Source organism: Heloderma suspectum, chromosome 5 (assembly GCF_057233095.1).
Source record: "Heloderma suspectum isolate Gila_16-S chromosome 5, 16-S_ref, whole genome shotgun sequence".
Lineage (NCBI taxonomy): Eukaryota > Metazoa > Chordata > Lepidosauria > Squamata > Helodermatidae > Heloderma > Heloderma suspectum.
In genome coordinates, this window is record NC_139462.1 from 139,608,546 (window position 1) to 139,621,673 (window position 13,128).

The 13,128-nt window shown below is 44.3% G+C and overlaps 1 protein-coding gene across 6 annotated transcripts in view; it reads left to right on the forward strand.

The window, feature by feature from the left end:
- Positions 1–7,043: 7,043 nt before the first annotated feature.
- Positions 7,044–13,128, forward strand: part of RECK (reversion inducing cysteine rich protein with kazal motifs) — a 63,156-nt gene continuing 57,071 nt past the window's right edge. For 3 of the 6 annotated variants that reach the window (XR_014792255.1, XM_084857621.1, XM_084857617.1), the window contains exons 1-3: positions 7,045–7,255; positions 9,804–9,862; positions 12,009–12,083. Coding sequence is in view for 5 of the 6 variants with exons in the window: in XM_084857621.1 (XP_084713747.1) it covers positions 7,105–7,255; positions 9,804–9,862; positions 12,009–12,083 (285 nt within the window). In the remaining variant the exon portion in view is untranslated. Of the gene's footprint in view, positions 7,256–9,803; positions 9,863–12,008; positions 12,084–13,128 lie in introns of all 6 variants that reach the window. The other 3 variants (XM_084857620.1, XM_084857616.1, XM_084857619.1) reach the window with 3 other exon arrangements.

A 13,128-nucleotide genomic window follows, 5' to 3' on the forward strand; every position in this document is an offset into this window, starting at 1 on the left:
ACTTTTGAAATTCCCCAGTCTCAAAAACGTTTACCTTGGTGTGGGATGCTGTTCAAGGAGAAAACAGTCTAAAGTTCCCCTGGCCACTCAGAACTACTGTTCTTTTGATTCTGGAGATACATTTCGGTTGACTTTTATAATAGCGTCCATTTGACAAAAATGGGCTGGGAAGGAGTAGAATTTACTGAACCAGAACATGTTCGATTGTACATGCTGCCTAATTAATGTCTGTGTAAACAGGAAAATTAGGTAAAATATTAGATTAACCTAAAAATGAATATCCTGCTAGGGCTGAAGGTAAAAACTAGCTTGGATAGGACTATCTGAATACATTTTATTCACTCATTTATCTGTTTTTATTTATATAATCTTCATGAGAACCTCTCCCACAACACTGCAGAGTATAGCTGGGCTGATAGTAATTTTCCCACAGCCTACAGAACGATCTCCATAGGCTTGCATAGGGATTTAAAGGTGTCCCATGCGGGAAATTGGGGGTAGGGGGCCAAATCCAGGCCTTCCCAAGGACTGTTGCGGCAATGCAGTCTTTGGGAGGAGCTTGGATTTGGCCCCCCACCCCCAATTGTTGGCTTTTAACAAATTTTCCCAGCCCCCTTTTGCATAAAATGAGGGCAGGAAATTTTTTTTTTAAGGTTCTGACCATGATGAAGATTGTGATTGGAGCCAGGACGGGGGGGGGGGGTTGGTGAGGGCGAAGGGGCTGTCACAAGCAAGGGGAGAGGGCACGGGCAGCGGCTTGGGCAAGAGTGGCAGGGTTTTTTGCTGCTCTTGCCAAGTGGCTCACTGCCTGATGCCTTTTAGCCACAATGGGCTGGCACACCAACCCATGAGTAAAACAACCCCTTCTGCAGACCATGGGTTCTCAGGGTGGGCTGTTTGGGAAAAACAATCCACCCTGAGAAGAAGCACAGTCTGGGTTTAGATAACATGCTACGATGGTTCAGGAAAACAAACCATTGTTGGTTGGCATGTTGGGCAAACTCAGTCATAGTCTAGCGTATAGACTAGCTTGTGGAACTTTAACCTTTGTTGCAATCCAAGTAGTTTAATGATACATGGCTAACTCTCCTTAATAAATCTCTTCTATAATTCTGCATGTGGTTGACTTAATTCTCATCTGCTTAGAAACAAATGTGACTTCTAGTATCTTAATAGAGTAAGAGATTTTAGGGGTTGGGAGTAAAAAAAAAAAAGTGACCTTATAAAAGGAATTTTAATATACTGGTCTTCAATATTTCATAGAATTCTCAGGCAAAGACTATATGCTCATTTCCCTACAATAGAGGAGGAGGATGATACCCTTGTATGGTTCGCTGCTCACTCTCACTCCATTAGGTGGGGCTATGCAAAACAGCCATTGTATACTTTCCTGTGTGGAAGAGAGCCCCTTCCAGTTCCAGCCCTGCCTAGCTCCCTGAAACACCCTCAGTAGAGCTCCACCAATTTTCCTTGATACGTTACGTGGTGTTTTTCCTTCCCTTCTCTGTGTTGGAGTAGCTAGGGTGGGAAGAGGAGTGGTGGGCGAGTGGGGGGGATCCATTTCTTGGCTGCTTAAGATTGCTTAAGTATTGGGCCACAAAATTGCAGCTGGGGTGGATGCAAGCAAGGGCATACCTCCCAATCATTACACACCCAGGGAACAAAGTCTGCCCATCATGGTGGGACTGTCCCTCCACTGAAAAAGGACTTTGTCTAGCTCCAGGAGAAGTGCCTAGATAACACAGTCTCTGCAGCACAGGGCAGTAATTGCAAAGCAGTTCTTACGTGCCATGTCTGGGGAGCACAGAGTGCCTGAGATGGAGACAACAGGTAAATGTGGAGGACTGAGGATGGCGCCTACTGCCCAACATTGATGGGAAGTCATTGCACCCCAAATTCTGCTGGTGGATTCAGTAGATAATAAAGGATCTGGGGTAAAGAAAGCCTTCAAGCAGTACTGAGACAAGTCCTTAAAAAGGGGGCAAGAAATCACCACTCTTCTCAACCCATCAGCTATCCCTCTCTCTGAAAAGGGGTGCTTCCACCCATGAGGACCTCATACCATGATAGAGTGTATGGTTTCCTGAGCAGATCAGAGAGGATCTCCTGACCCAGGACCTCAGGACAAGGGACCCATGGCTTGAAGAAGCCTGTTTTAATAGGTAACATTAGGTTTCCTGCCAGTGATCCAATTACTCACCTAATTAAGGTAGCTAGAGAGGCCCTGGCACATTTGGAGACCCTGGATTCTAACCAGGTCATTGTGAGGGGAGAATTTTCCTTTTCTTCTGAGAAAGAGGAGGGAGAGCTGTCTGAAAATGAAGCTGCTGTGCAGCACTCCATATCCTGTAGGCTGTTTTCAGCTGAGGTTTTCCCAGTGTCCCTAAGTAAGGCTTTCTAGAGCTCAGCAAGGGGTGCACAATGAGGGGAATAATCAGACCCAATCCTCGGTGGTGACCATTTTCCCCCAAGGCAAGCCCCTAAAGTCTGTGATCCCCTCCCAGAGGTTTCTGAGGAAGTGGTACAGGGAGAATGGAAGACTCCAATGTCAACTAGGCCTTTTAGAGCTCTGACAGAACTTTTATGCCCTTTCCAAGAAGATGACTGATAAGTTAGGACTATCGCTGCTAAACATGTCATTAATGGCTTTGATATTGGGGGCTGTGATGCCATGAGATGGTCACATGCCCCATAAGAATCCAGATGATAAAAGAACTGATTTTAAGAACATCCATGAAACTTCAGCTTTTGTCATCAGGGTTGCCTCAGAAGCATCAGTTCCACAACAGCACCTATCCAATGGGTAAAAGACCTAATTAAAGAAGTGCCCCAAGATAATAATTTGCAAGAGATGAATATATTTGGTCCCTATTCATGGCAGTAGGCCATCTCAATCTACCATCATGGCAGTTGCCAGGGCTCTGGCAGCAGATGTGGTAGTCTGTAGAATGCTGTGGCTGAAGAGCTGGAATATAGATTTCAAGACTACGTTGATTTGGCATCCACTTCCTTCAACAGAGGTAAGCTGTTTGGGGGATACTTGGGTGAAGTACTGTAGCCTTCTTGGAATTAACCTAAATGCCAGCCTAGGCAGCAGCAGAAACAGAACTTTTTACAAGATAATGCCTCAAGTACACAGGCGCTAGAAAGCAGGAGTCTATATGACTCCTTGAGCCGCCTGGTGGGGGGAGGCAGCAGTGCTTTGTTTGGAATTGGGCTACCCAAAGTGTGGGAGGCTCTGTTCTGGACTTTACAGGCTTTCTTTACAATCATTTCACGATGTCCCCAAGGTTCTGTATGGAAGAGAAACCCCAGCTGATGCTGCAAGCCATAGGCTACCTGTTGGAGATAATAGTGATGGAGGGGGTTCCATCAGCACAGTGCTACCATGGCACCTACTATATTTTTCATAATTCCCCAAAAGAATGAGGCTGGAGAGTAATACTGGACTTGTACTGGTTAAACTGATTTTAAAAAGGAATGCATATTCTGCATGGAAACCTTGAAGGCAATTAGAGAAAGCATTTGAAGGGGGGTGGGATTTCCTAGCTTCTGTTGAGAGGCATATCTTCATGTTCTGATTCACCAAGTTCATTGCAAATACTTTCACTTTACGTATTAGGGAGCCACTAACAGTACAAGCCTTTGGGCTTTCATCTGTGCCAAGGATGTTTACAAAACTGATGGCACTTCTAGTGCACCTCTACCCATACTTAAGCGATCTGCTCATATGGTCTCCTCTCCCTCAGGGTATCAGAGATGTGAGGATGACTCTAGCTTGTTTGGAGCAGCATGGGTTTCTTGTAAATGCTTGGGAAAGGGTTTACCTAAAAAGTGCCACCTGATTCCTAGCAAGCGTTTCAGACCAGGGTACAGGGAAAGCATGTGTTAGTGCAGACAGTGAAAGTTCATGTCAACTGTTGGGGGTACCAGGCCAAGATCCCTTATGCAAAAGTCTACATTCCTCCTAGATTGGGCAGAATAGCATCTAGAATCCCTATTAGCAGTGCACATCCAAAAGGAATTAAACACCAGAGCAGGCTAACTCAGTTACCCAGATAAGGAAGAGTGGAACCTGTATCCATGGGTCTTCATACCTGTTTGTATCACCAGTCAACAACAACTTGAGCAGGTTCATCAACAGCTTCCAGAGTGAAGGAGCAGAGGCACTTAGAAATGCCCTTAGAAATTTCACCTAGAAATGCCCTTATAATGCAGTGGCCCAGGAGCCTGTTGTTTGCTTTCCTACCGGCTGTGCTTCTTGGTTTGACCTTCATTTTGTCTATTCCCAAGTCATCTGGAGTAGGAAGAGTGGCACAGGCTAGACATATTAAGAGAGATCAAGGTATATGCCAGACAGAATACAGACTTTTGTGCTTTAGACTTTGTCTTATTTTACGCATCCACCATGGGAAAGAATGTCCAAGGCTACCTGCTCAAGGTGGATCAAAGCATGCCTCACTTTGTGTTATGAGGCATCTGCTTGCCTGGTGGTATTGCTTGCCACCCATTTGACACAATGTGCTGCCACACTTTGTACCTGCCCTACAAATGGTAATGAGGGGTGACCTCATGCACCCCTAGTTGACATTTGTAGGGCAACTATATGGTCCTTGGTCTTGTCCTTTGTTTGACACTGCTAGCTGTACATTTATTCCTCTGTGGAAGGCAAGTGCTTTAGCAGGCTGTTCCAACCTTTTGTTAGCTGTGATGGGAACCACTTCTGGACATCCCACACAAAGATACCCTCCTCCACTCTAAGAAAATAGAACATTGGATAAGATACAAAGTTACAGTGATGTTCCATTTCTGCAGTGGATGGAGGATATCTTGCCTTCACTGGGTTGGCAATGCTCACTATTGGGATTGTAGGGGGGAGACTTTCTGGTTCTCAGTTACAATAGCTGAGTCCAGAAGATGTATTTGGTCCTCTTGTTCTGTTTCTGGCCTTATGTGGGTTGCATTATTGTCTTAATTTCCTGTGTTTTGTTAGTGAGGGATTTGACTTGTTAATGAGGAGTTTCCAAGCCTCCTCCTCCTCCTCCTCTGCTGCTATGTTATGTTTTGAAACTGGGAGGGATAATCTACATAGGAAGAGGCATACAAAGTAAAGTTTTAACTCATTGATCATTATTTTTCAAGCAGGAGCCACTTTGCCTCCAGGCACCGCCACCGAGGCCGTTTGGGGGCCTTTCCTGGGCTGTGTGTTTGTGTGTGGGGGGGCATTCCTCTTCCCCACCCCTAGTCAAGCAGTGACACTGCGCACCAGACTTGGCTGGAGCCCTTTCTGGACTTCTCCTCCCAGTCTCCCTCCATGTTGATCAAGCAAGGTTTAGGTTCCCTTCCAGCACCTGAGCAGAGCATCACTGCATCTAGCCAATTGCATTGCTTTTTGCTCTCGACCCCACCCCACTAATTGGCTGATTGCGCTTGCATTCTCCTCTTCCTCTGCCCCCACCTTAAGTGCGGAACACCTAAGGCAGGCCTAAGTGTTCAGCACTCCTTTTAGAAATTTTACCTTTTGCCTTCTATCTGAGGTTCCTACAAAAAAGGGGAAGCAGGGCCATTCCACCAGCATGAAAGTCCTCCCCCATGAAGGCTCTTCCTCCCTCAACTGTTGCCAGCAGCAGCCATTCCAACCCACTGTACAAAGGAAGATGAGAGGAATGGAGAGGGGAAGTGGAACCATTCTACCAGCCCTGCTGAAAATCTGCTTCATGTTTTCCTCTTCCCTCCCCATCTCTTTTTCCTTGTATGTCATGTCTTTTTAGGTTGTAAGCCTGTGGGTAGTGGCTGTCTTGTTTTACTTATTGGATGTAAATTAGTCCCAAAGCCTTTATGACTGAGGATTGAATAAAAATAAATTAGAAAGAAAGGCCTTTGAAAAGACTGCTTGTATCTAGGGATGAAATTAGAACTATTGGTCTGAAGGTTTTTTCTTCAGGTCCCTGGGGCAAATATCTATTATTAATAATAATAGAATTAATTATTAATAATAGAATTATTATTCTATATTGATAGGGAAATGTAACATTGTAGTACATGGTATTATTTGTGCTTTATAGCAGGTGTGGGCAGAGGATAGATCTCCAGATGTTTTGGACCTCAGTTCCCAGAAGCCCCTACCAGCATGGCCAATGGACAGGAATGCTGGGAGTTAAAGTCCAAAACATCTGGAGATCTACTTTCTGCCCACCCCGTTTTAGAGGCCAAGGAAAAAGGCAGCTGTGTCCTAAGGATCTTGCAATCCAGGAATGAGCTAGGGAAGGGAGAGAGACAATAATAAGACTGAAAGTGAACAAATGCAGTTACATCATACTGGTAGGAATGCAACATTACAGTAAGAGCGGACAATGGAAAACGTATTTTGGAGGATAGGGTTGGCTTTTTCATGCGCCGAGAATTGCTCTCTGCCTGCACTACACATCCTCGCAGTGCACGTATGCCTGAATCCAATTTGAAAGAACAATAAAAAGAAATGAATGTTGCCAAACCAAACCTCAGGAGGAGGTAAAGGCTCTGTGCCTGGAGGCAAACAATATCTATGTCAAAGCACTGAAAGTGATATGGAAGCAATTCATCACTGCTTTTTCATTGTGTACACTTATCTTACTGTCGTCTCCGGTAAATAGGCTATCTAGCCGTCCAGAAACCCTGCAAAACATGTCTGAGCAGAGGGAACACTGGGACAAAGACGTGTGTGTGTACACGCCATAGAACTAATGCATTTCTTCAGACTCCTTTAATATTTCGAACAGCTATTCCGGTTGCTCCGGCCTTGGTCAACATTGTACCTTATGGGCTCATTTCCTGAGGTACCTAATTCTCTGTGATAACTTATACAGGCGGGTGGTGGTGTCACGATATCCCTTTTGCGGGGGGGGGGAAGTGAAGCAGCGAGAACTTATGTGTTGAGTGGACGGTTAAGGGCGTTGATACGGTGAGGGGGTGAGGGGCGTCTGCGTCTCGCTCTCCAGATCTTCGCGGGACTGACGGGGAAGATTCCTCCCCCCCCCGCCCTGCCAGGACTCCCACGCCGCCCCTCCCCCTCCGTCTGTCCTTCCCTCAGAGGGAAGAGGGTGGGCCTGGCGGGTCCTCCAGCCAATGAGGAGGCGCCGGGGTGGCTGGCCGGTGGCGCGCGGCCGGGACCGGGCCATGGCGACACTCACTGTCCCTCCGCAGCGGGAGACCGGCCAGACCCGGATGGCCCTGGTAACGGTCCCCGCGCTGCTCCTGTTGCTGCCAGGCGTGGCGGGTGAGTAATGGCCGGGCAGGCCGCGCCAGGGAAACGGGGACTGAGCGCCGCGGTGGGCGAGCCCTTCTTTGGAATTCCCTCAGCCAGCCAGGCCCCCTCGGGGGGCCTCAGCTCGAGCTGGACCCTTCAAGTGGGAGTAGCGCGCGCTCCCGCGGCGGGGGGGGGGGCGCTGAGGAGAAAAAGAGAGAGGTGGGGTGGGCTGCTGATGCCTGTTAAGTGCGTTAAAATTTTAACAGCTAGCAAGCTTAACCCTGCGCTGCGGAGAGCGAGCAGCAAGGAACGGCGGGATAATATTTTCTGGTTTGTTTTTTAAGACCTCCGTAACGTAGGAAAGAGTCAAAATGATGTAGTACATCTCCGCCACCGTTAAAACCGGGCAGAGCTATGAGTTTGAACAAAGAGACCCTTTCCCCCCTCTCCCCTCAGACTTCGCTTTGTTTTCCTTGAAGTCTGCGGTCCAGAGTGCAGTTAACAGAGTAAATCCCCATTGCAACTCGGTGGAACTTACTCCCGAATAAAGCGGAAGCAAGCCCCAGTGAAATCAGCGGAGTCTAATTCCAAATAAACATCGCATTTCAGTCATGGGTAGCAAGGCTGGTGTGAGCTGTTGAGTTCACCCCGACATGTTTTACTCTTTTTACTTTGAGGAGTTGTGAAAGAGCAGATTAAACACTGATCAGTAATAGCAGTGGGGCTGACGTCTGGGTTAATATATTTAGAAACAAGTTGTTACTTACATGTTCTATGCTGACAGAGTACATGTATTAGATTTTGGGGGGAAAGTTGCAAAATGGGATATATTGCCAGTCATCATATTTTAAAATACTTATGAATCATAGAGGAAACAAATTATTTTGGATTCATTATGCACTTATGTATCGATGTGCTTATAAATCTCCCAATTTGAGGTTAACACATAATGAAGTAGACAATGGCCATGAATGCCTATGCCAGTATAAATATGTCAGTCTTTAACGTGCCATAAGCTCTCTGTTGGTTATTGTAGCGCCCACTCCTTGGAACTCCCTACCACTACAAATTAGGCAGGCTCCAACCCTTCTGGGTTTTCAGCACCAACTAAAAGCATGCCTTTTCCCATAGGCTTCCCAGGAAGTTAATCTTGTCATCTGTAGATCACTTAGAAATTTCTTTAATATAAGCAATTCATAAATATTGCTAAATAAATATATATTGATGTTTCACTGAGTACTGTAATTCTTCACATTTAATCAGGCATGAATGATTGTGAAATGATATGGCATTTGGGGCTATTTAAAGCTGTTGATGTTTTCTTGCAATATTTTCTTGCAACAATATCCCTTGTTGGTTGTTATAATGAAAAAGTTCCATCGCATCCCACAATTTAAAAAAATCATGCGAGCTAAGTGAATATCAGTTATCCAGCAGTTTATGAATTGTCTGTACATTGATGAACATATCTCTGACGCCTGAGATGCTAGGGACAAACAGAAGAAAGCATCACCCATTTGTGAGCTTCCAGAGGCAACTGGGTGACTGCTGTTGGAAGCAGAATGCTGGGCTAAATGGACTTTGGCCAAATTCAGGCAGGCAAGTCTGATGTTCTCAGCCTGATTCTAAAAATATGGGGAAACAATTTTGTACAACTGTTACTTAGATAGAATTAGTTATTTTCAAAACACATACTTCAGTATGTCAGAAGCTATGACATTAAGGGTGCAATCCTGTGCAAGTTTAGATGGAGAAAAGGCCTACAACTCCCATCATGCCCCAGCCAGCAATGGGGCATGCTGGGAGTTGTAGGCCTTTTCTCCATCTAAACATGCACAGGATTGTGCCCTAAATTTATCTTCTGAAATGTTCTGTTCTCTGCAAGCACTTTCTCTGCTGAAATGGAGATATCCTGGTATCCAGCTCTGAGAAATTGCTCAACCAAGAGAACTACAACTTTGTGTCTTTATTGTGGTCTGTAATTCTGCTTAATTTTTTTTATAAACTACTCATATTAACATGAGATTATAATCTGCATGTGGTAACCATGCAGCAGTTGAACATCAGACAAAGCAAACATTAAAGAACAAAATGCAAAGCTAATTATAATAGAATAAGGAAAGAATAAGGAGGAACTGAATGGAGGAGGGGCAGAGAGGATCCTCGCAAAAGTAGTTTACAAGTTATTGGCATTTCAGGTTTCAGAACCCTTCCATTCTTACTTTATCACCCAGATCAAATGATCTGTTGCAAAAAAAGAGGACACTGATGCTCACATAGAGTGCTGCTATCTTCAAGAGCTTCCCCATTCAGTTCAGTGGAGGGGACAGTATTTGCTCTTCTCTTCCATTCCTTAAGCTCCAATTCCTGTTGCCAGTTCAACTCCTACATTTATTTATACTGGTATTTTGGATGAATTCCTTGCTCAGAATATTCAGAATTTCCAAAATAATGCCTTAGAAGTCTGGGGCTTTGCTTATTTTAACAATTAATGCTATAAATTTGGAAATAATACTTTATCAAAACACCCAGAGATCACAGCTATTTTACTGATGTTGACTCACATTTTTCCACACAGGTGCATCATGTTGTTACCTTGCAAAGGGTAACTTAATGTGCCGTGAAGTTTGTGAACAGGTAAATTGGTTCTTGAACTTACACCAAATTTAAAATTTGGACGTGCATACCCGTGACGTCTATAGCCATATGAAAGAAGTGTGTTGAAATTATGTTTATGACGTTTAACTTGAACACTGAACTTTTAAGCAATTCCTTCAGTGTCATCAAAATGTGCTGTCATGAACACATTGTGACCTGAAAGGCTCTGTTAGGCTTAAGTGCACTGACACTTACAAAGTGTCATAGTTGTTGACATCTCACCCTTTGAGAGGGGCCAGATGGTCTGTGAGTGAGAACCCTTTATTTTTATTTTAGATATTCCCCCCCCCCCTTGCTTGATCCTTGAATGTCATGCACATCTCATCAACACAAGATATTGGTCTGATGAGCTGAAATTTAGAAGTTTTAACCAGATAAAATTGTAAGGGTACCATTTTATATCTGTTATGTGCAAACCAATATAAGATTGTAGTGTAGATATCACCACAAACTTATATTGATTTTATGCTAGTTTAACTGTCATCGTTTCCCCAAAGAATTTTGGGAATTGTAGTTTGATGAGCATGCTGAGAATTCTCTGTTTGAGATCCCTAGCTGTTCCCCTCAATACCCAGAGTTTTCTGATGAACCAGTTTAAGTCTAACAGGCATGGGGGGATGGAGAGGACTGTAAATAGAGATTGATGCCCTGTTCAGACATGATATTCCTATGCTCCATGACCAGCTGTTTTTGAAAGTAAGAGAGCAATCCTGTGGTCCCTGTTTGAGCATCTCAGGCACCATAGGATTGTTCAGATTCCCCCTTCTCAGATAGGAGACAGCCCTCTTACCTTGGAAGGGAGTCAGAGATCCAACCTCCCTCCCTTTCACCTCACAGCTGGCATGGAAAGAACCATGCCGGCTGCCCTCCAAGGTCAGAAAAGCAACTTCAGAGGAAGAGTGGTGTTCTGGTGGGCAGGGATGGGAGGAGACTGGAGAGGCCAGGATAAGAGTTATTCTGAGCCTCTTCTAGCCTCCTTCCCTTCCTCTCCAAAGCATCCTCTCTAGACAGGCTAAAAAGCAAGGCAGGAGGATAGGAAGGTGAATATCACCTCCGCTGCTCCTCCTGCCCTCCATTGGATGATTGGACTCCTCCAGGTTTAGGGGATTCCAATCACTGAGGGCACAAACTGGTAGGATTGTGCCCTAAGGGCAATTTTAAAAGCAGTTTCAGATAATAGCAGGAATTCTGCTCTTCAGAGTCAAATGTCCAGATGGGTGCACTGCTCACAAAAAGTAGCTCTTTGGATCCCAAACACTGTGAGCAATTTGTTATCATTCTGCTGCTGTAAATCAGTTGGAACAAAGCACCTGTCCATGTAAGATAGGTGACCATTGTATCAGAAACAAATGGCGCTACTTGTGCTATTCTTTGGATATTTGCTAATAATAACCAAGGCAGTTAGCTCCTTTCTAAACAAAGTTCCCATTTGCTTCCATGAAGTCTAAAATTCAGGTAGGAAATGAGAATGTTATCAATGTGACAGGCCATTAAAAAAAAGTCTTAAAATGTATTGAGATCAAACTATTTAAAATAGTTTAAAATACATTTTTTTGATAGCAAATTGCATTTAAATTGGTAAGATTTCTAAGGATGCAATCCTATGGGTTGCGCCCTGGGTACTCATAAGCCCCCAAACTTGGAGGCTTATGAGTATCCTATGCAGAGAGGGAGGTGCCTTGTACCTCCCGCGCTGCATTTTAGCTAGATGGGCAATTTCACCTGTCTAGTGGAGGCTTTGCGGAGGGAGAGAGGCTGGGGCAGCGATAGGAACATGTGTAAACCAGCTGCCCCGTCCTCCTCTCCTCCCCAGGAACACCTCCTTTCCCCTATCTCCACGCTCCATTTACCAAGCGCGGAGAGGCAGCCGGTGCGGTTCTTTTTGCGCTGGCTATGCGGGGAGTGTGGCGCGGAGTGTGGTTTCCTAGCTCAGAGCCCTGTCTTTGAGTGTGGAGCCAGGAAACTGAAAAATCCTATATCCCCCCAGATGCTGTCTAGGGGAAACAGGATTGTTCCCTAAGTCATTGGGTGTGTGTTTGAGTAATAAAAGTTTAAAATAACCTGAGGTGTTTACTTGCATTTTTTGTAATGATGCAACATTTTTTTTAAAAAAATACTTTGACAGATTTTGACATCCAAGAGTGATTCTTATTTGAAACACCTATTACAACGTGCACCTGAATATTGTCCAGAAACAATGGTAGGTATAATTATCTTTGGCAAATTATGAGATTAAAGCCTTTCGGTTCACTTCGGCAACATGACATTTTGAAAGTAAATGATTTATTTTCATTATTTTCTCTGTAATTATAAAGCATCATCCCAATATCTTATTGTTTGGACTTATGTGTTAAATACAATGGACTGAGATGTGATAAAATGGGTCTGCAAAGTCTTTATGACTCTGATATTTGATTGTATAAAAATCATTGATTACTCTACATTGGTGTTAGCCAGCTGCATTCTTAAAAACATTCCAGTTTAGTCCAGAACTAAATGCTGAGAGAGCACGCTACTATAATGTTTTTATTGCTCAGGGTTCTTCCACCTCCCATTGCCAGCGTGTAGACTTGTCTTGCTCTTTCCCATCTCATCTTCAGGATGGTTAAATATCTCTTCTCTCTTTAAGATCCCTGTGGCTATTTCTGTTGTCACTCCTGCTTCACTGCTGCTATTGTGGTCCTCCTTCCTCAGCTAGGTGCTCGACCACTTGATCTGTTCCTTTTTGCAGGTGCTGCTCAGGAAATGGAAGGCATGAAGGGGAGTAACAACTCAGGCACAAGAAGCTGGGACAGGCAAACATGAAAAGCAAGTGTAGGGTGGAGAGTAGGGGGAGAAATGGGAATTGCAGAGTACCCAATAGCTCTTTAAGTTTAGAAGAGAGAGTGGGAATTTTCCTGGTCTGCTGGTGGGCTATTCTTATTTCTGCAGGTGATCAGTAGGGCAGCTAATTGCAAGTATGCATTTCTCATATGACTTATCTTCTAAAACATTTATCAGGTAGCTCTTATTGGAATCAGTTTCACTTTGTCAGCATTCTTATTTTATTTGCTTTTTATTTAAACTTATATACTACTTTTCCATCAAAACATGCTCAATGCAGTTAACAACAATAAATGAACACAAAATAAACAATCATAAGAAAAATGTCATCATATAAAAACCTTTTGGAGGAAGGTCTTTGGGGTAGGGGAGAGGGCAAGTGAATTGGGCCGTGCTTAGGGGAATGTTCCAGAGAGTAGAAG